The following is a 27,036-nucleotide window of genomic DNA, read 5'->3' as shown; positions in this document are numbered from 1 at the left end:
CCTGTGCCAGATGTCCAGAGTCAGAGTGTCACAGCCTTCCGGTTCCACCTCGTTCTAGCTACTGAGTGTGCTTGGTGGTGAACCGGCCTGCTTCTCCTTGACACGCTCCTCAGAGGATCAGAAGTGGGAATAAGCCCGAGGCATGGGGCAGCGGGTCTACATCAAGGCATTCCTGCCACAGGCACACATCAGTGCACACACAGCAACTGCACGTATTCACCACTCCATGGCCACCAGTTGGCTGCCTCTTCACAACCCCCACTCCCCAGCAGCTCCGGGAAAGCAGAGCATTAGGGTGAGGAAGATGGAGACGTTTATCTCTTTCAGGCAGAAGGAGGTACGAGGCCCTACCTCAGACAATCCACCCAGGCCATGCCTACTCCCTGAACTCTGACCTGGCCCTCTGTCCAAAGCAGCCACTTACAAACGTGGGTGAGTGTTCACCCTGGTGAGGACTGGTGTTGGGCTGAGCCCAGACTTGGTCCTGACATGGAAGTCATAGGGCGTAGCCGGCCCTAGCCTGTCTAGACAGGCCTAGGAAGGGAGGGCATCACTATTTGTGCCTTTGACCTTAGTGGAGATTCACCTGTTGCGCCTCTGTCGCAAGGCTGAGCACAGTGGAACGGGGCACATTGCTACAGCGCATGCTGGGCATTCTACCCCCAATCTAGCACCAGCCGAGCCAAGAAAAGCATGAGGCTTCAGGACCAGGCTGAGGGGGCTGTTGGAGAGACCTAGCCTGGCCCTAGTCAGCACGGAGGCTGCCTTTTGGGCCTATAGGTCCCCAAGAGGGAGATCTCTGCAGGGACTGGGATCACCATACCAGAGTGTCCCTACTGTGTCTGAGGGTAAGCCCTGCAAGGTTCAGCTATCACCATCCGTGAACGCACAAGCAGGAGCCACAGACTTGTGACACTCTGGTAGACAGATGGGTCAGAGCTAAGGAGAGACCTGAGGCCCGTCTCCACTGCAACAAGGGGCTGTGACCTAGGCTCAGCTGTAAAGCCAAGTTTTAAAGAAATACTTTAATGCTGTTTAAAACCTCCATCACAATATATAACATCCCTGCTGGTCCTCTCAGAACACGGGTCCTTCCTGTCCCACTTGGAAAGTGGACGGGGGTGTATCTGGGAGGTGGCCCTGTGTTGTCCTCAATGAAGACCACAGTCCTCTGTCACTCTTAGCCTGTGTGCAGCTCAGGCGGCCAGAAACTAGGAAAGGGATGGCCATCGAGGGGCCAGGCTGGGCTTCTACCAGAATGTGGGCCCTGGAGCTTGCCTCAAAGCCTTCCGAGGAAGCAAGTGTCATGTCTGGATGTCCTGTGTTCTGCTTGCGACCGTGAGGCTGTGGGGAGGCCCAAGGGACCAACCCCGCCCACCTGTTGGCTGAAGGACTGAAGCTGTGTCCACCACGACTGGCTTTGAACTCTGTGACTACACATCTGTCTCCACCCGCAGCCGCTCCATCCTGCGCACGTTGCCTTCCACCGCCACGCGGCTGGTGATGCAGCGAGCGAAGCTCTCAGGAAACCAGCCCGTCTCTCCGTCCCGCAGCCTCTCACCATGTAGCCAGCCTGGATGCAGATGGGGAGATGAGAGGGATCCCTCCACCCACCTCTGCTCTTGAGGGTTCTATTCTAGGGCCTGGCCACTCCTCCTGCATCGAGAGAGATCCATGGAGGGGTCACTCAAGGCCACCTGGGCTCTCAGCCGCTCCATCAGCAGCGGGGGTAGGGACCACACCCACTACTCCAGCATGACCTGGGCCCTGCAGAGACCTACACAGGGACCACCAGGAGAGCAGACACCCATTTGCTTCACTTAGGGCTCAGAGTAATGAGCTCACTTTGGTCCCATGACTCCAGTACTGGTGGTCCTCCCTTTGGGGAGCCTGAGTGTGGTGTGTTTACACATGTGTGTATAGATCCACATACATGTACACCCATGTGCATAGAGGTCCACAGACAACCTTGGTTCCTTGGGTGCTGCCCACTCTGCCTCTCGAGATAGTCTCTCACGGGCATGGAGCATGTCAATTGGGCTAGGCTGGCCCATGAGCCCTTGAGACGTGCGTGTCTTTGCTTCCCTGGGGTGACACAAGCCATGTGCTGCCATGCCCAGCTTTCTTTTATGCGGGCTCTTGGGTTCAAAATCAGGTCCCTATGCCAACTGAGCCATCTCTCCAGTGCCAACCTTTGAGGAAGTGCTTACGAGGATGAGGCAGGCTGAGTGAGCATGGCTGGTCACTGCACCCTTATCTGGGCTGCACCCCAATCTGGTTGACATCCACTCAGGTGTGGCCCGTCCACACTCACCGTCCTCTTCCTGCAGGACCAGGACAACGTCAGCCTGCTGCAGCGTGATCTCATCAGCTTGCTTGGCAAAGTATGCTTTGGTGATCTCCACCTGGGGCAGCTCTGGGGGAAGAGAGTTAGGAGAGAGTTAGGCCAGGAGTGCTCCCCCACAGACTATTCTGTTCCTTTGGCCTCAGTTTCCCCAGATGCAGGACACCAGGCCTCTTAAGAAGCACCAATAAGGTTAAGCTGTGGCTACAAGTACATAGTTACACATACAATAGGGGCCGAGGTCCAGCCCCTAAGCTGGGTACCCCAGGGATACCTAGACAGACCAGCTCTACTCCAGGGCTGCAATAATCCCGCTCACCCCAACCCCACGCTCACCTCCTTTGTTGGTGACGCCCTGCCACTGCCTCTCCTTGTAGGTGAGGGCTGTGATCCACCGGGCCCGGTCATTCCTGGAAGCCACAGAGAGCATAGCTGAGACCCTCCTTCCTTCTTGGGGTCCATGAGCCCCTGTTCATGGATTCTGCTATTGCTCAGGGCCCTTGCACGGCTGTGCAGAAGTGCTGGCTGAGCCCTCCTTCCTGTGTTTGCTGCCTCAGTCCCTCCCTCCCTCGGGGATTTGACCTAAGCACCACCTTGACAATAATGAAGGCCCATCAGTCGCATCAGTCCTTTTTTCCCCTTGAAGCTCCCTCCCTGGTTACTGGACAGTACAGCAATTCACCAGTTGATGTATTCCCACAAGGAAAACACATACCCAGAGCCAGGCTGTGTATTGCTTATGGCTCTATGGGCACTGACGGTGCTCAGCATGTAGTAGGCGCACAGAACAGGGTAGCACACCCCACCCTCCCAGGCTCCCATCACATGCGCTCCCCCCTCGCTGGGGTCCACCATCTTACGCGGAGTCAGAGGACAGCAGGATCTGCTCCTGGCGGCCCTCGCTGTTACGCAGCAGGTTCACCTGGAAGGGGTGGGGCACGGAGGAACTGCGGCTGCTGCCTGCTGGCAGTGAGGGCTCCGAGGCCTCCAGCTTCCTGACTTGCACATGCTCGAGCTGTGCATAGTCTTGGACCAGGTAGCTCTCCTCACTGTGGGGACACAGGAGAGCCGTCAGGGCCAGTTAACCTCAGGGTGCTCCTGAGACTTGTCTCTCGGGCCCGGGGACAACGTCCATGGCCAGGGAGGGAAACCCAGGCCTGCAGAAAGCAGAGACCTGATTCTGTATAGAGCTGTGTGGCCGCCCTCTAGCCTGACATCTGCAGCTGAGTGCCTACCTTTTCTTCTTGGTGACAACCAGGACATCGTTGAACAGGAACAAGTAGCAGGTGGGCCGGCTGGCGATTTTCCGAAAGATACTGGATTCCTCCAAGTGGAAGAGTTCTCCACGCTTGAGCAGCCAGCGAGAGGCGGAGATGAGTGGCAGGGACTGGGGATAGAGTGGACAGATGGAGGAAATGACCGGCAAGGTGGGGATGATGACAGGGAGAACCAATGGGGTAGTCCTGAACCATTCAGTTGGCCCACAGGAACCAGAGAAGGCCCTGTTGCCTTGAGGAGAGCCTTGAGGAGCCCTGATGCGCCAGCTCTTACCAAATGTTCTGCCTAAGCTGGGGGTGGCGGCCAGTCCTGGAGAGACCCTGGCACCTCCTTGCTACTGAGTCAGGGAAGTTCACCCATGGGATCCCCCGCCCACCCTCCCCAGGCAGATGTCCCCAGGAGCCTTGACTCCTATGATGAGGAGGGAGTAAGGGGGTGAGGGGTTGGCAAAGGCACCTACCTTGACCTTACCAAAATCCAGCTGCGTGTGCAGTGTGTACATCTGCTCCGTGCGCTCCATTTTGTGGGCCCCCTCATTGCACTGCTTCACCAGCTGCGGGGGTGAGTTTACACGTATACCATGGGCAAGGATGTGCCCTGGACCTAGTCCCTTTCCCCGATGGATAAGCTAGGGGCAGAAGTGGCCTCACCTTGCTGATGGCCTTCAGGGCTCGGCTGGCGGCTTTGTACCTCTCAGGGTGGCTCTGTGTCTTCAGGCAGAGTGTCTGGGGGGAAGACGGAAGCCGGAAGCCGTGAGGCAGTGGCTCCCCACCAGTTCTGGACTCGAAGTCAGGGAGGGGCCTCAGGCAAGCAAGAACCCAGCAGGACATCTACAGTCCACAAAGGGTCTCTGCACCTCTGGGGCTGGGATCCTGCCCTTTTACATCCTCGGGAATAGCGGTATTTCCGCAGTTCCAGGGCTGAGTGCGTATGGGCACTTGCCTAAAGATGTGTCTACAGGCTATGGTATCCTATTACTGACCGCAAAGTGATCAAGATTAATCACCCTGCCTTATACGCATTGTAATTATCCAATTACAGATGCATGAGTGTGAGGAAGAGGTCAGAGAGGCAACACTAAAGGCAGGGCCTCCTGGTGTGTTTCCATAGCCGCGCCCAAGCATCCCGGATACTCACATCTGTCAGGAGCGGCAGCCGGGTCACCCTCTGCATGGGGAGAATCAGGAAGGAGATCATGGGCAGGCCCCCGCATGCAGGCCGTTTCTCAATCTCCCTAAGCGCTTCTCGGAAGGCTGCATTGCTGCTCCTGCAACAGGGAAACTCCGTCACCTGACCTCAGAAAGAGGTGGCGCAGGTGGGGCCTGCACGAGGTGGGCTGGGAGGGAGCACAAGGGCCCCACTCACGACAGCTTCTGCAGGGTGCGCTGCTGGTAGACCTCGTTGGAGCAGTAGGCGATGTAAGGGTGGAAGTGGTTCTCGGCATGGTCCTCCAGGATGTCGCTGATGTCCTCCACACACACCTGGGCCTTGTGCCGCTGCTCCAGAGCTTCGAAGAACCTGCAGCATTGGGGTGGGGAGCGGTCGGGGACATGAAGGCACGTGTATGCAGACAAAAATGTCCACCAGATGGGTCTTGAAGGCAGAACGTGGCAGGTGCCCAGTGAGTCAGGTGAAACCCTATGTAAGCTAGGCCACATCTGCCCAAAGCCATCAGGGGACCTGCACTGCCTCTGTAATATCCAGCCCTGTGCCTGTCCCCGGGTGTGAGTTCAAGGACAGAGATGCAACGACCCTATGAAGGGTCCTATTATTGGGGCCCTAGGAGACCCAGGGAAAGTCACGTCTTTCTAGGGATGGGTCTTGAAACCAAGCTCCTGGCAAGGTTTCACAACTATCCGCTTTCATGGAGTCCAACTCATAAGAGACAAGTAAGGAGGCCTGGGCTCTTCGCAGAGGCCCTGGGGAGACTGCCAGCCTCTGACTGCCAGGCAGGATGATGGCATCAGATTTTGGCCACCTGGTATGTGAGACTTGTGGTTGTTCCTGAGCTATGTCCATGTCTGTAGTCTCTAGGCCCTGGCTTAGGGAGCTGGGAAAAGGGTCCATCTAAGAAGACCCCTTCAGGCTTGGATGTGAGCGTTAGGGCTTAACAAAGCCATGGACCTCAGTTCCTATAAACAAGTATACTCCAGGAGTGATTGGCCCTTGGGAAAAGCTGTGTAGCTAGCAGAGAGGCTCAGAAGTGCATGGGGACCCCATGGATGAACGGAAGCTGAGGATGCCTTGCCTGGACACGCCCACCATGCATGAGTCCTAGGGTTTCCTGGAAAGGTCTGGAAGGGTCAGCCTCCTGCTACTGGCCCAAAATAGCACAATTCTCGGAGGAGATCGCTATGAATGGCTAGGGAGGAGACTAGAGTGTCCCACACCAGGGCAGCAATGGCCAAGCAGAGCAATTAGAGGCTGCACAGCATCAAGGGACCACACTGGGGCGGAGTCTGCAGGAGGGTTACCCACTTCCCTGGACCCCTCTCCTCCTCTGATGAGTCAGGAGCGGATAGTTCCCACAGATAGCCTAGCCACTGGATCTCTTATGGGAAGCCCATCTCCAGGGATATAACAGCACTCTGTTCCTTGTCTAAATGGCTCTGAAGCCTCCAGAAGGAGAAAGGACACCCACAACAGCGTGGTCTTGCTGAGTGGTCAGCAAGGGCCAGCATCCTCTGTCTGGAGGGCTCGGCCTGTGAGCTAGCACCCCATGACCTATTCATCTTTCTGACACCACTGGGGCTGATGAGAGGGTCTCATCAAACACTGGAGCCAAGACTAAAGAGTCAGGGAGACCTGGGGTCTCCTGGACTATCGCAGCAGCAAGGGCTGGCCCCACACACTGCATGACCAGTCTGTGCTAAAGACATGAACCCATATACAGGTATGAGCGAACAATACAGGCAGGCACTATGCCCAGTGCTGGGGTGAGATACCCACCAGTATGCAAGGATAATACAGGCATGCACATACATAAAGCACACACACACACACACACACACACACACACACACACACGCCCTCACCAGCCTGTGGCTGCATGCCTGGCCTCTTCTCTGATTCTAGGCCTGCAACTAGAGCCAGGTCAGGCCACCAGACACTGCTGGGTAGAACATGACCTGGGGCCGAAACTCGAGGCTGCCACCTGACTGGGTAAATACTCTGTGGGCACTGCTGACTATGCCCAGTGCTGAGGTGAGATACCCATTGGCACCTGAGAGAAGTGCCTCCCCCTCCCCTGGGAGTCTAGGATGCCCTGCTGTCCCCACAGCCAGCTCTCAAGGGCTCTTAGAGGTTGTCATGCTCCATCTCAAGCCAGTGGCTGCTCCAAGTGTCCCATCCACAGGTACAGCCCAGGGCCCTGCTGACATCACTGCAGCAAGGCAAGGCAGCATTCTTGGGGACCCAGGGCCGCTCACTTCTGACTGGCGGCCAGCACGTCCACGATGTTGGAGAAGAGGTGGTGGTGTTCTGTCTGTGTCATGGTGGCCCTCAGCTCCCGGGACTGCAGGAACTCGGCCACCAGGATGCTCAGGCTGTGCAGATAGGAGAACTCAGATGTGAGGATCTCGAAGATGGCCTGCATGAGAAGACGATGCTCAGAATGACGGAGGAAGGGAAGGAGGGAGGACGGGGGCGTAGGGCCCCTTCGGAGGGCTGTCATGACTGCCGCACAGGCCACAAGTCTGTATCTCTATGCTCCGGTTCACAACTCAGGCTGTGATCGGGATTCTGCTTTCTGGGGAAGGTGGTACCAGGTGGGGATCAAACACGGGCTGATGCCTGCTACGCAAAGGCTGTACCACTGAGCCATGCCCCTCACCCCGGGCCAGGACTCTGGTTCTTCCTGAGGAGGCAAAGGTAGACCCCCTTCCTGATGCTCCCTCAGGACTCATAAGACAATCAAGGGGCTCGGTCATCAGCCCCCAGGTATCTGGCCCATGAGGTGGCTATTAGAGTAGGCGAGGAGAGGGTATCCTGTGTCTCTAACTCCCAAGGTACTGTGTGTCCCACACCATGTCTAGGGACTCCCAGTGGCCTTACCTCCTGCCTCTTACGTTCTTCTACTGACAGTGTGTCCAGGACACCTGACTCCAACACCTGAGAAGAGCAAAGGAGCTATGGCCACAGGTCCTGCTGATGGAACCAGGTCCCCCACTTGTATCCTCCTCTGGGCCACACCCAGCTGGAGGGTGGAGCCACCTCCATCTGGAACCTTCAGCTGTCTATGTCTCCCCAGAAACCTCCCAGGACAGTGCCTCTCCATCTCTAGAGCCCTGGACCAGGCCAGGAAGACGGACAGGGAGTCTAGAGGAACAGAGTGTGTGTGTGTTGTGTGTGGGTGTGGGTGTGGGGTGATGACTCAGACACCACCTGGGCAGCTGAGTCAGAGTCCTGCCAGGGAAGGCTCGGGCCATTATCACCTGTACTCTTCCCTTTCTTGAGGCTAGTGGCCCTAGGCTGTCTCAGCGTTGCTTCCCCTTATACCTATGGCTATAGAGCATGTCAGGGCAGGCTGGACCGCCTTATGCCTTGCCTCTGCAGGACACAGAACTGCCTCCATTTGTGTTCTCCTACTCATAGCCTGGGCAGAGGCACTGCCAACATTGCATGGGTCCCCTGCAACTTTCCAAGCGTAGGTAGTCCAGGTTCTAAATATCAGACAATGTTATGGGGTGTAGTGTGTTGGGTGCCGTCCCCAGCTTCTAGCATACATCTGGGTAATTAAAGTGTCCTTCTGAACATTTCTACTTGTGGAGCACAGACTCTGCCTGCTGCAGCCCTTGGCTAGACCTTCCCTGGCGAGGCTCCCACTGTCGGCACTCTCTTGGGGGGTGGTCCCTCACCCCCACAGCAGGCAAACAAGAAGCTCCATTGTACTGAAGTGAAGGGAAGGCTGAGTCCACCATCCCCATTTCCTGCCACACCCAGAGCCTGCAGAGGATAGGGGTCACCATCCTGGTCCTCACGGCCTGGACATGGCCCCGTTTTCCGATGTGGGAAGTACAGGGGGAGTGGAGAGGCTCCCCTAGTGAGATGAGGGTCCTAGGAAGGGGGGCTCCTTGTGTCCACAGTGCCCCTTCAGATTAGACCGAGCAGGACCTCCAACTACATGCCAGGACAGAGGACAGACTCATTGTTCCACACGCAAACTATATACCAGTGAAGCTATGTTTGAGCTCCTTGTAAGGGCCGGGCTACCACAAGCTAGGGAAGGGAAGGCCACGGGGCCTCCTTACCTCTGGGAGCTGGCTCCAGGTGAGCTGGGCAGGCCGATAGCTCTTGACCACAATGGTAGTGTCTGCTTTCTGAGCTCCCTCCGGGCTGGAGGGCTCATCGAGTATGTCATCATCAGACTCATGACTGGTATTTAGACCCCGCTCTCGGATCTCCTGGTACAGCTGAGGGTCTGGGGAAAGCAGAATCGCTGGTCTGCATGAGGGCTTAGGGGTAGCCTGACCCTCCCAAGGGCCCCACAAAGCTCTCAAAAACATGCAGGCTCCCCTATGATCCACTGTGTCCTACAGTGGGGTAACAAAACAGTCCAGGAGATGGTAGCAGCCCAGTGTAGAATGTGGCACTCCAGGTCGGGGCCAAGCAGACCAACCAGAGCTGCATAAAGGCCAGTCATGCCTGGTCTGGGAGTGGGAGACTGGGGTGCTCAGGTGAGGTCTGAGTATGCCGGTCGCTGCCCATGAGCCCAGTCTGGCATAGGCCAACTCAATTTAGGGCATCTCTGAGCTCATGCAGCTGCTGCGTCAGCCTGCACCGGAGCCTGGGAACTGCTGCTGCTCCGCACAGGGAGCGTTTCCCAGAGACTCGGCAGAGAGACTCAGACCCTTGTGTTCTGACCTGTGGACACCCAGAGAGCTGGCACAGGTCGGGGGAGGGAGATTCTTACGGGAGTTACCATGCCTCAGTGGGACCAGGAAGACAGAGCAACTGGTTATTCCTTTCTCATGAGCTGCAGTGCCCAGTAGGCTCTCTTCGGACCAGGAAGAGTCCATGCAGAGAAAAGAGAGAGTGCCTACCTCTCTGGAGGCCTGATGCCCTATCAGCCACCCTGGGTCCCATGAATACCCATGTGAGACTGGTCTGTCCCGTCTTTGGGTCACATAGATGGGAGTCCAAGGGAACTCTATGAGATGTACACTCACACCAACAGCTGGGGTCAGTGTCCAGTGAATGTCCTGCCCAGCCTGACCTCATCTTCTCGGACCCAGCAGTCCCCAGTTGACCCTACCGAGACTCCTTCCTGGCCATGCCATGCCCTCAGCCTCCCGGGAGCCACTCACCATCTTTGAAGGAGCCCTTGTGTGCGCGTTTCCGTCCCAGAGTTTTCTGTGGACAAGACAGAAACCTCGCCAGTCAGTGGGGAGGGAAGCGTGGGTCAGCTGCCCTTCCAGTACTATGGCAGCCCAGAGATCCCCCCCCCCACAGCAAGCTATGGAAGAGATGGGAGGAGGCTTTGTTGACATGTAGAAGGCACACATTGAATGTTAGCTTCACAAAGTAGAGGCCAGAAAAGGTAAAAGTTGGGGTTCAGGGCAGAGGGCTGCTACAGACCCAGGAAGGCTGCCTAGAGGCTAAGCCAGTTAAGAGGCGTGACCTGATAGGAATGAAGAGGGGGCCTGGTCTGGAGTGGGCAGAAGGCTGCTGGGGAGATTCTGGCCCTGGTACTGGTTCAGGGCTCTGGGGAATCCCCACTCTACCCTGGCATCCCCACACAGTCCCCACTCCTTGGCTGGAACTCCAGATTTTTTACAGGTACACCGATTCCAGGAAAGCAGAGGCCAGTTGCTTCTGGTTCCTTAGAACCAGTTGGGGCCTGAAAACTCCCCTTACAGGTCGGAGGGGAAAGTGTGACACTCCCAGCTGAACCTAGGCTAGCTCCTTTTCTCACCCACCCCCACCTCCCACACTTCCTCCATTCCAAATCCTTCCTCAGTCTCTACTGTATCCCTTCTGGCCCTGAGACCCAGCTCCTGGGAGACCATGGGGAGCCCTCTCACCTAGGAAGTTCCTGGAGGACCACGGGGAGCCCTCTCACTCAGGAGGCTCCTGGGGGACCACGGGAACCCTCTCACCTAGAAGGCTCCTAGGGCCTCCTGCACCGTCATTTGCTAGCCCTCGACACCCGCACAGTCCCCTCCCTGCACAGGAGCTCTCAGGAGCAGCCACAGCTTATCACCCCAGCGTGTGACATGCTACAGGTCTCAGGGATGTGTGCTGAGGAGGGAACTCACTACTGTGGAGGAATGAATGAGGCCTTGGCAGACCTGTCTTAGGGGCAGTGGTGGTACTGATCCAGCTCCTGAGGTACAGGGATGCCTATCAAGGGCCCAGACATCTCAGACAGATGTAGCAGGGGAACCGTAATGAAGGACAGTAGCTGGCACTTTAGACATAGAGGCCTTGCCTTAGCCACGATCGGCCTTCATGGAAGCTTGTGGTCTGGCCAAGCCATTGTGTGCTGCTGGTGGCTGTCATTCTGACGCGTGCCTGCTTCTCCCAAAGCCAAGCTGTGGTTCAGGGTCTAGGGAGCTGATGGCCAAGTGAGCATGCTTTTCCCATGATGCTGTGAACAGCTCTAGGCTACAAAGGACCTGAACTCAGTTTTGGAGTAGGCCTACAGCTAGATGGCGGCCATCTTCACTTAGAGATGGGGACACTGAGCCTCAGTTTCGGGAATCTGTTAGGGGTCACACAGCCACAAAGGCCCATCCCAGGCCTCCATGGAAGCTGACTGAGCACTGTGCCTGGACACCCCAAGTCTGAGGGAAGCACCTGGCAAAGGTCCAGAAGTACCCCCAGCCCCGTATCCTGGGAAGAAACTGCCTTGAATGGCTGTGAAAGAGAGATTCCCCCATCTGACCCCGACAACATAAGGAGCAAGCAGATGGGACGTGGAAAGCCGCTCCTTGACCGTGGCCTTCCTGCTCAGTGGCTGTCTGTAACAGACTCCTGGAGACTGCAGGGGCTAGGACCTCCTTCTGTTCTTCTGAACAGACTGGGCTGTCTAGAGCTCAGGGAAGAGCCCTCTCCCCACCCAGGGCAGGAGCATGGGTGGGCGCTGAAGGCTAGCTACACTTTGTCCCTCCTTGTCTCACTGGCAGCCCGTGCCCAGCATCACTAAAACGGTCATCAGATGGGCTGCTGTCCACTCTGCAGGGAAGTGGGGGACATGGAAGAGTCCCCAAAACATGACTTAACCGTCTCTAGCCAGAACATGAGATTTGAACAGATCCCACTAAAGTGGGATGACCAGGAGCCTGCGCCCAGCAGCTGCCATGCATGATGCAGACATAGGAGACCCAGGGCCAGACCACCGCCTTGCCTGTGAACTCCCGAGACCCTAGAGATGACACTGCCTATCCCTGATGTCAGGGCAGACCCCTACCTTATTTTTGGCTGGGAACCGAGCGGGAGGCTGAGCAGCCTCCTCAGCGAGGGCCTGGAGCTTGGGGCTGAGCTGGACTGAGTCCCCCTTGCTGCTGGGTGACCCAAGGCCCCTCATGGCGGCTCTGTAGGACTGGTTCCTTATGTTTCGCTTCAGATTCACACCAGGGCCCGTGTCCATATCCATATCATCCAAGGAGAAGCTGGGGGCAGAGCGGAGCTGAGGATCCCGCCGAGCGGCCTCCTTGCTGAGCACAGCCGCCCCAAAGCTCTGGTGGCGGGCTGGGGACTTGGTTTTGGCCTTGCTGGCCACGGCCAAACCCTTAGGGATAAGCTGCTGGGTGCCCATCTTGAGTGCGGCCGGGCTCTGAGTGCTGAGGATGATGGGCCGTGGCTCCTCCTCTTCTGGGGGCACCTGCAGGGGTCCCGAGGCCTCTGGCTCAAAGGCAGCATTGGTCTTGGCTCCCAAGGAGCTACGGACCATGGGGAGCACCGGCATAGGGTTCCCATTGGCGTCGAGTTGCAGTTCCACATGGAAACGATATTCCGGGTGTTTATCGTCTAGAGAGCTGTCAGAATGTCTCTGGGACATGCTGGGTAGCAGAGGGGACCTAGAGAGAGAGATAGCAAGAGGTGAGAGGTTCAGAGGGGTGTCCCGCATACAGCCTCCCCAGTGTTCAATTGTTTCTTCTCAGCATCCTCCCCTAACAGCTCCCAGGTAAGGTCAGGGAGAACAGGGCTGGCTGTGACTGCTCACCAGGAGCGTCCCTAGGTGTGCAGGGAAGCTGGGGTCTGGGCTTATCTGAGACTCTGTGCCTCAGACACACAGCTATTCTCTGGTGGGGACAGCCTGTGGCTGGACTGGACCTCAGAGACCACCCTGCTTTCTCTGACATAACTACTAGGTCCTGCACAGGGTGCAAACAAGGGCATGTCTGCGGCTGGGCCCAGAGGCCGCACAGACCAGGACCAGAATCCTGGCTAGCTGATGCCTGGGCACCTTGTGGGTTACAGTCACAGTTCCCTGAGCCTGAGGCAGACGCTGTGGATGTGATTGTGGCCCTGCCTGGCTCTGCATTCTTGTTAAGGGGATGGGCTATCCCGAGGCCCAGGGACCTGCTGGGGACATGGGGACATGCCTCGGGTGTCTGACCCTGACTATATGATAAGGAGCAAGCAGGGTGGTGCGTGGAAAGAGAGGTCACTACCTGTCCATGGCCTTCCTGTCCAAGCCAGGATCTAGGTAAAGCCTGGCTGTGTCCCCTTCTCCTGGCTAAGCCCATGTCCCACAGCACCAAGGCTGGCTCCAAAACCTCTCCTCATAATACTTGACAATACACATTTGTCCTTTCCATGTTTCTGAAGCTGGGGTCTGTAGTGGTTTATTATTTGTATTTTGATAAATAAAGCTTCCCTAAAGACCAGAGGCAAAGCTAAAGCCACTAGAAACCAGGCAATGGTGACACACACCTTTAATCCCAGGATTTGGGAGACAGTCAGATGGATCTCTGTGAGTTCAATACCACCCTGGACTACACAAGATCAATACAGAAATAAATCCAGGTGGTGGTGGCCTCCACCTTTAATCCCAGCACTAGGGGTCATACGCTCTTAAACCCAGGGAATAGGAGGAAATGAGGGCTGGAGAGATGGCTCAGAGGTTAAGGGCACTGACTGCTCTTCCAGAGGTCATGGGTTCAATTCCCAGCAACCACATGGTGGCTCACAGCCACCTGTAATGAGATCTGGTGCCCTCTTCTGGCCAGCAAGCATACAGACAGACAGAACACTGTATACATAATAACTAAATAAATCTTTAAAAAAGAAAAAGAAAAAAGAAAATGAGGAGAGAGAGGCGTAGTCTGCTTAGTTAGTGATAGTCCAGTCTTTGTAGAGGTAAGACTTCTCTAGTGGCTTGGCAGCCTTGCTTTTCTGGTTTTCATGTTGAACCCCAATTTCTGTCTCTGGGTTTTTATTATTCGTGCTATTGGGGTTCACAATCCCATTCTTGGGGGTCCTAGTGCAAATGGAACGGCAGCAGGAAGCTTCAGTCTGAGCCACTATTCAGGGGTTCACTGCCCAGCACAGGACAGGAACTGACGGCCATCTCCAATATGCTACCCCTCGGTCACCTCACCTGTCCATCCCAGCAGCACATGTGCCCCAAGCCCCTTTTCAACTTCGTCTTTCTCAGAATTGACTTGCCCCCAACCCGCTGCCCTGCCCCACCCGCAGTAGGAAGCCCTGAGCAGTGGTCTCCGGAGTGACCTATTTATTTCTGCTCCCTTGGGTGCAGCAAGGTCTTAAGGCTGACCCTGGCTAACAGGGGAGATGTGACTGGAAGGGACAGGTGTCCCTCCTGGGCAGGGGAATCCCACTAACCTGTCACCCAAAGACTGAGGTGAGCAGAGCTACGATTTGACCCGGACACAGCAGAAGCCAGAGTAAAGGCTTGCCTGTGTGGGAACCAGTCATCCACACTGGCAACCTGCTGAGGGTCAACTGTCCTTAGTATTGCCACTTACCTCCGTGATTGGAGGTCCTCAACCTCGTCAGGATGCCCTGCTGGGGGCCTCAATGATGACAGGTGCCACCTCTTGGTTTCGATTTTCAAATCTGCAAAATGGGTTCAGTAAGAACAAAGGCATCGCCTGAGGATTTCCTAACAGGAGCTTAAATGACCTGCAAAGCCCATTAAGACCACACAGCACCAGCCAAGGCTTTTCTGAACCAAATACCACACCGCACTAGTAACGAGAGAAACCAGCACTCAGACCTTGTAGGACCCTAATGTAAAGTGGGGGACACTCCCTTCGTAAATATTTTCCCTTTTAAATTTTCTATAAACAAGGGGCCAACATCAAGGAAGCCTTTTACAAGCTCAGAACTTTATATACATGAAAATGACACAAACCGGCTGGGAGCGGTGGTGCAGGCCTTTAATCCCAGCACTCAGGGGGCAGAGGCAGGCAGATCTGAAATCCTGCCTTGAAAAACCAAAAAAAAGGGGGGGGGTGGGAGAGGAGAAAAGACATGAGCCTAAGAGGGCTGTGCAGGCACACCCACCCTGTAACCTCAGCACCAGGGAGGCTGGGACAGGAGGCTCTGGAGTTCTAGGTCAGCCTGGGCTATCTATCTATCAGTGAGACTATCTCAATGAAAACAAAAACCAAACCAAACAATCCCAACTTATTAGAAAGACCTTCCAAAGGGGAAGTTTGTTTTCCAGACAGTTTGAGGAACTCCATGTCTATCGCCCACCCACATCAGGCGTGAGGCTCGGGGCTCAGCATTGGGCCACAGAGCCCCCATGTCATGTGTCCTGGGCACTGTCCCAGGATTACATATCTCAGGGTGTGTCCGGTCTGACAGAGACAGAGGGACTGAACGGGACTGGAAAGGACGGCTACCCTGGGGTTACCAGAGGTGGGGGTGGGCACCAAGGCTGTTCGGATGAGTTCAGGGCCTCAGGAACTGGTGACTCTAGGAAGCCTCTAGGAAGGTCAGCCCACTGCCTGAGTTCCAGGCAGGCCACAGACCTATCCTACCATGTATTTCAGAGCACAGAATGGTGCCAAGACCCTGCCCAGCTGTCCCTCCCTGAAGGGGACAGAACTGGTCATACCGCTGACGTTAATCCACACTGCTAAAGCGCAAGGCACCCAAGAAGCTGGTCGCATCCCAGCTCACCCCCTGAAGCCCCAGGCTCTTTCACACAGAAGCCCTTGGCTAAAACTATCCCAAGAAGCTGAGTGCAGTGGAGCCTCAGAAGCCCCAGGGAGGGGCGGGCTGGGGCCTGGTGTACCAAGAGCAAGGGAGGGCGCATTCCTAAGGACATTCCAACTTGTGGCTGAGGATGATAGCAGTCACACCAGGCCTCCCCCGGGAGCTGGCATCTGTCTGTCACATATGTAGTGGGGGCAGGGCTGCACCAACCAAGGCCCCACACCTATGTTAACTTGCCTGGTTCACCAAGGTCTGGGGAAGTTGGCTTAGTGTCTCTGTCTTCCCATGGCCCAGGACAGACTACACAGTGATCATTTTTCTCAGAAAGAGCGGACCACACAGAAGGGCCCAGGGTCATTAGTTTTTCTCCTCTCCTACCAACAAACACCTGAGCTAGTGTCTCAGGCGTGCAGAACAGCACAGGCCCTGGCAGGCGGTGGCCTCTCCCAGCAGAGGACAAAGTCCATTCCAGGCCCAGAAGGTGCCCAAAGGGAATCTGTCAGGTGAGCCATTGCTGGGAGTGGCTTTCGTTCCCAGCCTGGCACCACACCCACAGGCTTGGCAAACAACCTGCCTAGGACCCCAGAGAGTAGGGTTGAGGGCTATGGGTACCTGTCCTGTCAGGTAGCACTGAGAGGCTTGCTGGACACATCAGATGTCTCCTGAAGCTGCCCCGTCCCCAGGCAAGATGGGGGAGGGAGAGTTGTACAGCCGTGCACAGCACAGCCACAGGGCTCCATGGGCAGGGGACCATGAGGCTGGCCTGCCTTTCATTATTTATTTCTACTCCCTCCAGTCAGCTCGCCTGTCGCCCCCTCCCCCAGCTGTACAGTTTTGCTTCTCCACGCTCCTTGAGTCTGGCTCTTCTGTGCAGGGATCATTTCCAGGTCTTCCTGGGCACCCTCCCAGCTCAGGGTGGGAGTTGGGTGGGTGGATGTCCTTAGGCTTGGCTCTGGCTAGCCTCAGGCCATCAGGACTACTCCCTAAAGCAAACCCCAGGCATCATCTCCAGAAGGAGTTGGGGGCAGATTTTTAATGTCTGTAGACATTTGTTTTTAATATTTAATTGTATTAGTGTAAAGTTTGTAGGCATGTATGTATGTGCAGCACACGTATGGTTGGTGCCTGCAGAGATCAGAAGAGGGGGTCAGATCCCCTGGAACTGGAACTAAAGATGGTTGTGAGCTACCATGTCAGTGCTGGGAACCAAACCCAGGTCCCCTAACAAGTGCTCTTAACCCCTGAGACATCTCTCCAGCCCCCGAGACATCTCTCCAGCCCCCGAGACATCTCTCCAGCCCCCGAGACATCTCTCCAGCCCCAGAGACATCTCTCCAGTCCCCGAGACATCTCTCCAGTCCCTGAGACATCTCTCCAGCCCCAGAGACATCTCTCCAGCCCCAGAGACATCTCTCCAGCCCCAGAGACATCTCTCCAGCCCCAGAGACATCTCTCCAGCCCCAGATCTTTCAAGTTTTTTACTTTTTGAGATAAGGTTTTACTATGTAGCCCTGGAGAGCCTGGAACTTATTACATAGACCAGGCTGGCTTCAAACTCAGAGATCTGCCTGCCTCTCCTTCCTGAGTGCTGGGATTAAAAGTGTGCACCACCAAGCATGGCACATGGGGGGCGGGCGGGGGGATAGATGCTTGATTGCGGGAACACATCTTTCTCTCCCCCTCTCCCACTGGGGATGATCTTTCTCTAGAATCTTCTGTTCTTGCTGCTGTTGAGGCCTCTTGGTGCCCTCCAGACTTCTCTTCCTCAGATGGTGATCTATATTTCTCCCTACCCAGGCATGGAGAGGGCTCGGGCCCCATATTCAGGTACTAAACGAGGTGCCAGGTAGACCTTCCAGCCAGCTTGTTCCTGTTTCTCAGGCCTGCGTCTGCACGTGGTGTGATATTATTTCCTGAATTACTTCCTCCCCACTCTGCACCCCTGCTGGGAGACAACCCTGGGACCTCACCCATGCCACTGCTACACTACTGAGCTATATCCCAGCCCCTTGTCTTATTATAATTTATTATTATTTGAGACAAGACCTTCCTAGATTGGCCAGCTTGGCCTTGAACTTGCTCTGTAGCCCAGCAGGCTTTGAATTTGTTGTCTTCTAGTTTGAGCCTCTAGGGGCTGGGATTCCAGGCAGGCCTGAGGCACTGGGCCTGTCCATTTTTTAAAGATAATTTCTTGCATCATTTATTCTTTCTAGAACACTCACTAATCAAGATTGAAACCTCTGAGTCAGGCGGTGGTGGCACACGCCTTAGTCCCAATGTTCTGAGGCAGAGGCAGGTTGATCTCTGTGAGTTCCAGGACAGCCTGGTCTCCAGAGTGAGTTCCAGGACAGCCAGGATTGACACACAGAGAAACCCTGAATCTCTGAAATCTCCCCCTAATTTCTTACCTTTCCCCCTTTCTCGTTTCTTTGTCCTTTCGGAGATGACACCACTCCATTCAGCCTTCTGGTATTTCCGTCACTTTCTGTCATTTCTGTGCCCCCTATGAGGAGCTCTCTTGTGCCCTCCCTCCTTGTTCTTCATTCCTAGCACCCTGTTCTTGTTTCACGAATACAACATCTTTCATCAACCTAGAGGGCAAGAATCGCGTTTTCTTTTACACATTTCTCTCAGTTGGCTGCTGCTGGCGCCTCATTTTCTTCCTTTGTCTCCCCTGGGCCTTGGGTTCTTACATATGAAACTTTCAAAAGAAAAGCTGCTTCAGTTTGTGCTGATGATGGGAGGCCCATGGGGCACAAGAGCACAGGCTCTGTCTCTGGGGACTGTAGACTCCCTGTCCCAGTCCACGTCTCCACGGGACAGGCTTCCTCCCAGGCTGGCTAGCTCCTGGCTCTTGATTCACTAAGGAACTGGCAGCGCGGGGGCCTCGGACTCTCTTTCTAGGGCCGTCCAGGGAAATAACCAGCCATGGCCGTTCACCAATAGCATTCCTGAGAGTGGGGTGTGAGGCCTCCCAGACTCCGTGTAGGCCAAAGCTGTGTGTCTTCTATTTCAGGCACCCCAGGCTCACTGAGAACATGAAAGCAACTCCAAAGACACCGTCTTCAGGCGCTCTATCTGGGTGCCTGGCCACTAAATCCCTGAAAGTCTTTGGGATACAGGGACAGCATCTTCTACATGGCCCCACAAACACACCAGAGCTCAGTCCCCAAATGGATGCCGGATCCACCTTGTGTCTCACTGAAGAGGATTGGGTGCTCTCTGAGAACCAGCCTGACCAGGGGTTCTGATGAAAAGGAGCAGAAACTGGGCCAGAGCCACTCAGTAGACCCAGATGCATTAGTGAGGGTGACTCCCAGCTGTTTCTGCTCAGGGTGGGCTCAGACGGCCCCACAATTGAGGCCTTAGGACCTACAGTCCACAGGCTCTTTGCCACTAAATAACCTTCAGTGGGAACATCCCTGGGGCACAGGGGTAACAGAACCAAGGGGCAGGACATCATGCAGAACCAATGAAATCTTGATAGACATCTCAGGGACCATTGTGGGCGTGGTCCTGCGTGGGTGGGCCTCTCTGCACCGGGTCCTCTGCACCTTCACCCTTTCAGGCAGGTCCTGTGTTGCCTTCTAGTCCCCTAAGCCTGATTTCTTCCTAGTCTGAGGCTGTTGCAGCTGGTTACAGCTGGTCACAGGAACCCAAACCACCCTGAGTCTGGACTTTCGGCCCTGCTGGAGGCCTTTCATCACCAGCTGGGCCAGCTCCACCTGGGGAAGCTCTGCTTCTTTAGCAGGGTATTCAGCCAGCCCACAATGGTGGCCTTGTGCTTGGGCGATCCTGCCTGGCTGAGCTGGGGACTTGGACTGGAAGATAACTTGCAACAGGGCTCAGCTTTGTAGCCAGTACGTTACATTTGTCAGGTGGGGGGACTGAGCTCAGGAGGAGCTCAGCTGAGAGCAGTTTTGCCCACCTGGAGACAATCTGTAACATCTGAAGACATTGCTGGTCACACCCCCTGGCGTTCTGTGTGCTGAGGACAGGATTCCTGGATCCACAAGAGCACAAAGAAGCCTATGGCAACCAACTGGTACAAATGTTTCCAGAGTTGAGGTGGGGAAAACCAATCATAGCTAGCTGCCACCCGCCTGGCATCCAGTCAGCCCACAACATTCACCAATCACTCCCTACTCCCCTTCCACAAACCCAAGCAGCTGGTAACCACAGGGGTCCCTTAAGGGAGCAAGGGTTAGGGAACCTGGGGCTAGGCCCCCACTGCCCAGTTCACTAGCTGAAATACACACCCACAGAAGGTACCCTCTGGCCGGGTAAGTCTTCTTGGACCCCTCCCCAACTTCTGCCCCTTGTGTGGCTTCCGTTCTGGCAGTGAGAAGCAGGGACAGAGGGAATGCGAACTGCCTGGGTCAAGCCCCAGTCAGTGAGCACAAGGGGAGGAGCCAAGCTCTGAGGCCCCATCCTGACCTAGATGGCTATCCTCAAACCAGGAAATGGATGCGGACGACAGGGGATTCTGGACTCACGATGCTACAGAGGGGCAGCCACCTGCGTTATGTCACGGAGTGAGAAATGCCAAGATGGATCTAGAAACCAAAACCAAAACCTGCAGGCCCTGTGGCCAGACAGAAATGCAACCGTCACCTTCCAGGGAGCAGACCTGCCGTCTCCACAAACAAGCCCTGGGAATCTCAACCAGCTACTTCACCTCTGGAGGCATCTTTCCTCCTCACAGGACTTCCTCACACGTGGGTGGAGAGTGGCTGCCCTGCAGGAGGGGGAACACCGGGGCAACCTCCCCAAAAGTTTCTTTCTATTGGCCTGGAGAAATGGTTCAACAGAAATCAACAGTGCCGGCTCTCCCAGAGGGCAGGGTTCAAGTCCCAGCACCCACATGGCAGCTCACAGCTGTCTGTAACTCTAATCCCAGAGGATCTGATGCCCCCTTCTGACTTCCATGGGAGCCAGGCACACCTGTGGTGCGCATACATAAACACAGGCAAAAACACGTAAACATATAAAACAAAGAAATCTTTAAAAATAAAAGAGTAGTTTCTGGTTTTAGGTGCTTGGAGAAGGGAGTGACAAGGAGCCTCTACTTAACTCTCTCTGCCTTGTTCTCTGTGTGACTTACCCTTACTTTTTCAAGGAAGGCTGGAGACCCCTCTCTCCACCAGGCTGTACAGAGAGAGGCTTCTCTCTGGACGATGGGTGTTCTGAGAACACAGACTGAGGGGAGCATTTATCTCCAGAACAAGATCACAGCAGCAGACGGAATCAAGGCATTCTGAGAGATAAGCTCCCGGAGGCTGAGGCAACTTGCCTGAACTCACACATAGCAACTTCACAGCCTGGTGCCCACACACCAGGGTGGGAAACCAAGGGTATCCGCGCATACGGGCATACAGTCACAAACGAGACCACACACGGTACCGTACCGTTGGTATCCACTTAGGGGATATCAGCTCCTGTATGGGTTCCAGGTGTGATGTGGAGATCGCACCGTGGCTGCTACCAACTCAGACCCCTGCCCTAGGCCCAAGCCCAGGCCCATCTTTCTCAATCAACCTCTAAATAGATCCCTGACCTTGATTTACAGATGTGAGGACCAAGGCGGAGGTAGGGGGTGGGGACGGTGCCCACCGTCCAGCCTGTAAGTGGCACCCACAGTTTTCCGAAGCAGTATCTCACCACCCCCCCCCTCCACACACACCCACAGTGAAAAGCAGTGAGGAGCCTGGCTAGACAGCTAGCCACCAAGGCCATCAAGGCAGAAAAGGGGCTCGAGGGGGTCAGGCTCCTCATTCTTGGAGTCCATCTGAACAGACAGCCTTTCTAGCTCCCAGAAGAGTCACTTTCACGTTCCCTGGGACCTCCCAGGAGTCTCTGCGCCCTGGTGTCTAACCGGGTGGTTGCAAAGTGTCCCTTGGACTGCGCAGCTCAGGGCAGCTCGGCTCCCAGTCCCGAGCTAGCAGCTCCAGCGAGAGGGCGGGACGCGACTTTATCGCCGAGGTCGGGAGGGGCTGGAAAGGAGCAGAGACGCCCGGGGCGGCGCAGGTGGCCTTCCCCTCGGCTCACTCTCCAGTCCCCAGACTCACCTGAGCGCGCGGCCGAGGAGCGGCGGGGCGGGTACGGCTTGCAGAGCCGCTGGGTCCCCGCGTCTTGCGGCCGATCGGTCCCGCCCTCGCTACTTCCTGCGCTGCCTGCCGGCGAGCGGGCGGGCGCACGGGCGGAGCCGGGGCCAGGTGGGCTCCGCCAGCGGCTGCGCGGCCGGAGGGCGGGACGCACCCTGGGCACCTGCTGCACCGCGGCCGCCTCACCTGGCCGCGCCGGCCGGCCGGCTGCGTCACCGCACCTACCGGGGCCCGCCTGCGTCCACGTGATCAGTCTGGTGGTTCGGGCCGGAGTCCGCCCTTGGGTACCGTCTACTCTCTCTCCTGCTCCTACGCCCACTTCCTTTCGGTGCCTCTCTCCGGGCTCCTCCGCCTCCTCCAGGAAGCCTTCTGAGAGTGCCCGGGCCTGCGGGAACCTGTTTGTTGTAGGAAGGCCCCACCCTTTGCATTCTTTGCAGCGGCTTCCCTAGCCAGGATCTCACAGAACAACCTTCATGGTGTGGTCTATCCACCGCCATCCCACTTTACAGAGAACTCCGAGGGCGGGAAATTCTGCCTGCCACGCATGTCCCGCCTTGGATCTCCTGAGCTCAGAAAAACAGCTCCCAAGTCCACGGAGCGTCCTGAGGGATGATGCTGTCACAGCGCCCCACCCATGGGGGCTTTAGGGGCCAGGCTCCCCGTGTAGGAAAAGATGGGGTGTGCACCATCGCCCTCTAAAGTGCCACTAAACCTGAGCCCCCAAGAGTGAGCAGAGTTAACAGATAAAAGGGGAAAGAGGAATAAAGCAAGCAAGAGTTACCACGAGTGCAAGAGCCAAGAAGGGGAGGGAACGTGCCCAGGGGGCAGCCTGAGGTGGGGGCAGAGAGCATAGGGCAGTGTGGGGCGGGGGCAAAGGCTGGCGGTGCCCAGCCTCCATCCGAGAGCAGGAGCCTCTGCCTGGTCAGTCCACACCCACCTTCCCAGGGCTGCCTCAGGTTCCCAGAGTAACCTGGGGTACTTGACAGACACGCACCACTGCACCCGGCATTTTAGTTTTCCTTCATGCAACCCTGAATTTATGACGCGACACCCCCAAGACACCTCAAAACATGATCATCAGAGCAGACCCCAAACCACACTTGGACAGGAGGAGGGGACAGTGATGGGCTCTTTTCTGTGGAGACTTAATCCAGCCATCCTTACTGTAGTACTTTCTCTGTCTGGCTGATTGTGCAGAACCCAGGGTTGTGTGTGACAGAGACACAGTGAATGTCTGGTGACCTGGGACAGAGCCAGAGACCTCAGCGTGTGTTAATCCTCTTCCTGGCCCACCTCCTATTATCATTATCTATTTTCCAGGAAATATCTGTGCCCTCACACCCTGGTCCCCCAGCATGGTTCTCCCCACATGCGGTGACCCTGGCAGTGTACCCCAAGAGCTTACCTCACCGAGCACTACTTAGAGGGATGATGCTGGAGACTCGCTTGGCGCTTACTTGGCTATTGCCCTGTGAGGGGGTGTGCCTGGCCGGCTGTCCTCCTACGCCTTCCTTAGCCTCCCACCTCAGCCCTGAAGCTAGGTGGTTTAGTTGTGCCATCCTCTGCTCTTTCCGGTGTGATATCATCTGGGTAGGGCCCAAGTTGGTCACGGGACCAGGTCCGATGAGTGTCAGTCACAGTAGAAGGAGAAGAGGCGCTCAGAGCCACATGTGGACTAAGGCCCGGGTCCTGGAACTCCCTGGCTAACCAGCTGATGTGCTGGGACGCGGTTCCTGGGAAAAGCAGGTTGTTGCTGACCCCCTGAGGCCATTATTGGCTATTGCACTCACCAAGCCCAACCTCCGTGAAGTTGCTTTGTTGGAAAAATTGTGGCCAGGTGGGAGAAATGAAAGGCCAAGGCCAGGGAGGGAGGCCTCTCAGTCAAGCTTCCTACTAAGGTCCTCCGTGTCAGCCTCTGCCCAGGGCTGTCTCATCACACCCTCTGTTAGTACCCAACACTTAAAGAATTAAAAGACAGGGAAACAAAACAACAATAAAACCTCTATCACAGAACAGTTCACAGCAGGGGACATCTCCCACACTGCAGGTAGATTTGACACTTGAAAAATACTCTTTTTTTTAGTGACAGGGTCTCCCTGTGTAGCACAGGCTGGCCTGGAATCATGCAGACCAGGCTGACTCAGACTCGCAAAGATCTGCCTGCTTCTGCCTCCCAAGTGCTGGGATTACAGGTGTGCGGCATCACGCCTGATAAAAATGCACACAGCAAGGCATGCACAGAGAAAGACCCCCCTCCCACAAAGCAGGTGGGGGACTCAGACGCTGAAGTTCAGCCTCTTCCTGGAGGGCGACAGGTTGCTAAGGGTATTTGGTAGGCTAGAATGGGGTAACCTTTAATTTAGGAAAAGCCCATTGGGCCTTTGTATCAAGCCGCCAGACCTTTGTCTCAGGTCAGGAGGGCAAAGAAGAAGCCAGAAATTATTTATCTCTGATGCCCATCCCTGCCTGCCTGCCTGCCTGCCTGTCTGTCCGTCTGTCAGGGCTCCACCTAACTCCTAGTCCTTGACCTTTGTCCTCTCATTTAGCTCTAAGACAAGCAACTGGGGGAAGACCATGGGCTATCTTTACCTACCTTCACTCTCAGGAAGGGTGCTGGGTCAAAGCCTGCCCAGAACTCTTATCTGGATGGTGAGATATGGCTGGGCCACCTAAACGCCCTGTCCTGAGGGCCTCTTTGCCCCCTCAAGATTCTTGGTAGGGGAGAAGATGTGGATCCTGGCCTTCAATCCTTCATAGCTTTTGGTCAGTGCCCATCGGTAGCCACCATCCTTGCTGGGCACCCAACAGCAAGGCCCGTGAGCCAGGCCATACCCTGTCTCCTCATAGATGGGAGACACCTGACTCTAATTGCCTGAAGGGAAGAAACATGCTGACCAGCAGCAAGGCAATCAAAGCAGCCCCTTCCTGGGTTCAGCAAAGCTGTCCTGACGGGGAGGGGTGCTCCACCTCACACTAAGAGTAAAGAGGTCTTTGAGGGCCAGGTGGAACCACAGGCTGTCAGGAGCCTGTCAGCACAGCCCTCAACATCTGTGAACGCCAAGAAAGTCCACAATCTCTGTCTCATGTCAGAAAAGCCACCTGGTATGGTACAGAAGAAGAACCAAAATTAAAGGACTATTTTATTGCCACTAATCTCATAATCCTTTGGATTTATTTTGACTCTTTAAAACTTATGGTATAAATATTATCTAAAATTATACACACACATATGCACTATCTGCCATGATATTAATGGTCATATAGAGTACTAACTAATTCTAGAAATAGGTTTTATCTAGCTTTCCTTCCTGTACATGACTTCATGCTTGAGTCTGAACAAGGTAACTAGGAATTAAGTTTGTGTACCACAGGTGTATCTAATAGATTGTGGTCCTTAAACTTCCCCGAGATCTGCTGCATATAACATTTAAAATGTTTGAGTTTCCTGCAGTGAACAGTGAGCATTCCTAACAATGACATTTGAAGTCTCCAAAAAGAGGATGGGGCCCCACAACAACAATTCCACCTGGACAGTGGTAATGCCCCTAAGCCGACAGACGCCACCCAGATATCAGCTTTGGACTGCAAAACCGCTCGGAACAGTTTCAAGGTGGTCAGCTGAGATGGTCCAGCCTCACAGACTACTCCACCAAGGCCTTCAGATAAAACTAACAATAAAACTATCTATCTATCTATCTATCTATCTATCTATCTATCTATCTATCTATCTGCCTACCTACCTATCATCTATCTATCTATCTATCTATCTATCTATCTATCTATCTATCTATCTATCTACATAGCTAGGCCACAGAGTTGGCCTGTCAAAGCCTATGCCCTACTGATCATCCACCTTGCCTTACCACTCTTCCATGGTCTCAGTCTTTCCGCCTTCCTCTCCACACTTTTTCTTCCCTCATGCCCTTCCACCCCCTCCTCTGACCTTCTTACTTTCCTCAGCTTTCCCCGCTTCCCTTCCATGCTTCTCTCCTCCCCCCGCCCCTTCTCAGCCCTTCTGTTTCCCCCTCCTCTCTTCCACTTTTCCTTCCACCTCTGCCCTCCTGTTATACCTCTGCTTGTCTTTCTCAAGGGATTGCTGATCTTGTTTCTGGGTAGTTTCGGCTTTGAAGGGTACAGGGCAAACTGGCTGGCTTGCTAGGGGAGGCTGGTACAAGACCAAAGGGCAGCAGGTCCTTGACAGCCTGCTATAAAGTTCGTAGTCCCTCCAGGACCTCCGTGAATTCTGGTTCTGGTCTGGGCTCATTTTTTCTTTTTTAAGAGCAGGACTGGGTGGCACACACTGTTCCTGGGGTAGGGGTGGGACATTCATTTAGGCCTGGTTTGTGGGCAATGAATCCTCTACCGAAGGTGTTCAGTTTCTCACATAGGAGCAGTCATGTAACCACAGTTCTGAAGCACAACAGGTTGGTTACCCTGGCATTTCCTCCCAACCCCTTGCAGTCCCTCACACCCCTCCTCAACCTGTAAAGCACTATCTCCCTCTCCCCTCCTTGTGTGAGATTCAGTCACGTTGTGGTGACTCACAACCGGCCTTGTCCCCTGGCCACTGAGCAGTGTCCTTCTGTGTGGATGTCCCTGTTTTCTTCAGCGTCTGAATATACAAAAGGACAATGACCAGATGATTTGTGGATCAGTTACTTTTCTATTGCAGGGTTAAAACACCATGACCAAGACAGCTTATAGAAGAAAGGGTTTCTATGGGCTTACTGCTTCAGAGGGATAGAGTCCATCATGGCAGGAGATCATGGTGGAAACAGCCAGGAGCTCCCATCCTGACCCCCAAACGAGAAGCAGAGAGAGCAGGCCGAGATAGGAACATGGAAGGCTGCCTCAGGGACACACTTCTAACAGCCACACCTTCTAAACCTCCCAGACAGCACCACCAACTGGGGACGAAGCATTCGCACATCTAAGTCTGTGGGGGACAATCTCATTTAAACCCCCATAACATACAAAAGAAATATCACTCTACAAGAAAGGGAATTGGCCAGTTGAAATATGGTCCAAGCCACAAACAAGACTGGTGTGGGGCGTCCTTCTGTATATGTGTTGCTTTTATTGGTTAATAAATAAAGCTCTTTTGGTCAATGGCTCAGCAGAGTAAAGTCAGGCAGGAAATCTGAACAGAGATAGAGAGGAAGAGTAGGTGGGGTC

General features: G+C 55.1%; 1 protein-coding gene across 4 annotated transcripts; it reads right to left on the bottom strand.

Annotated features, from left to right (window-relative positions):
* Positions 1 to 1,006: 1,006 nt before the first annotated feature.
* On the bottom strand, positions 1,007 to 23,402 carry Arhgef16 (Rho guanine nucleotide exchange factor 16). 4 transcript variants are annotated; one of them, XM_048416363.3, is made up of 17 exons: positions 20,017 to 20,132; positions 18,166 to 18,348; positions 14,557 to 14,647; positions 12,033 to 12,642; positions 9,928 to 9,973; positions 8,872 to 9,041; positions 7,676 to 7,732; positions 7,051 to 7,211; positions 4,988 to 5,140; positions 4,760 to 4,889; positions 4,273 to 4,347; positions 4,083 to 4,175; positions 3,580 to 3,731; positions 3,205 to 3,393; positions 2,681 to 2,754; positions 2,315 to 2,416; positions 1,007 to 1,573 (listed from the first exon to the last, which is right to left on the bottom strand). In XM_048416363.3, exons 4-17 carry the CDS (start codon positions 12,621 to 12,623, stop codon positions 1,434 to 1,436), a joined length of 2,133 nt encoding a protein of 710 aa, XP_048272320.2. In that variant the 5' UTR covers positions 12,624 to 12,642; positions 14,557 to 14,647; positions 18,166 to 18,348; positions 20,017 to 20,132; the 3' UTR covers positions 1,007 to 1,433. The 4 variants fall into 4 exon arrangements, with proteins under 4 accessions (XP_048272320.2, XP_048272322.2, XP_048272306.2 ...); XM_048416365.3 differs by lacking the exons at positions 18,166 to 18,348; positions 20,017 to 20,132 and adding an exon at positions 23,267 to 23,402; XM_048416349.3 differs by lacking the exons at positions 18,166 to 18,348; positions 20,017 to 20,132 and adding an exon at positions 21,826 to 22,016.
* Positions 23,403 to 27,036: the final 3,634 nt, after the last annotated feature.

The sequence above is a fragment of the Myodes glareolus genome, chromosome 6 (genome assembly GCF_982192425.1).
Source record: "Myodes glareolus chromosome 6, mMyoGla1.1, whole genome shotgun sequence".
Taxonomy (NCBI): Eukaryota; Metazoa; Chordata; class Mammalia; order Rodentia; family Cricetidae; genus Myodes; species Myodes glareolus.
The sequence above is the reverse complement of the archived record's forward strand: the minus strand, read 5'-3'. Positions and strand labels throughout refer to the sequence as shown.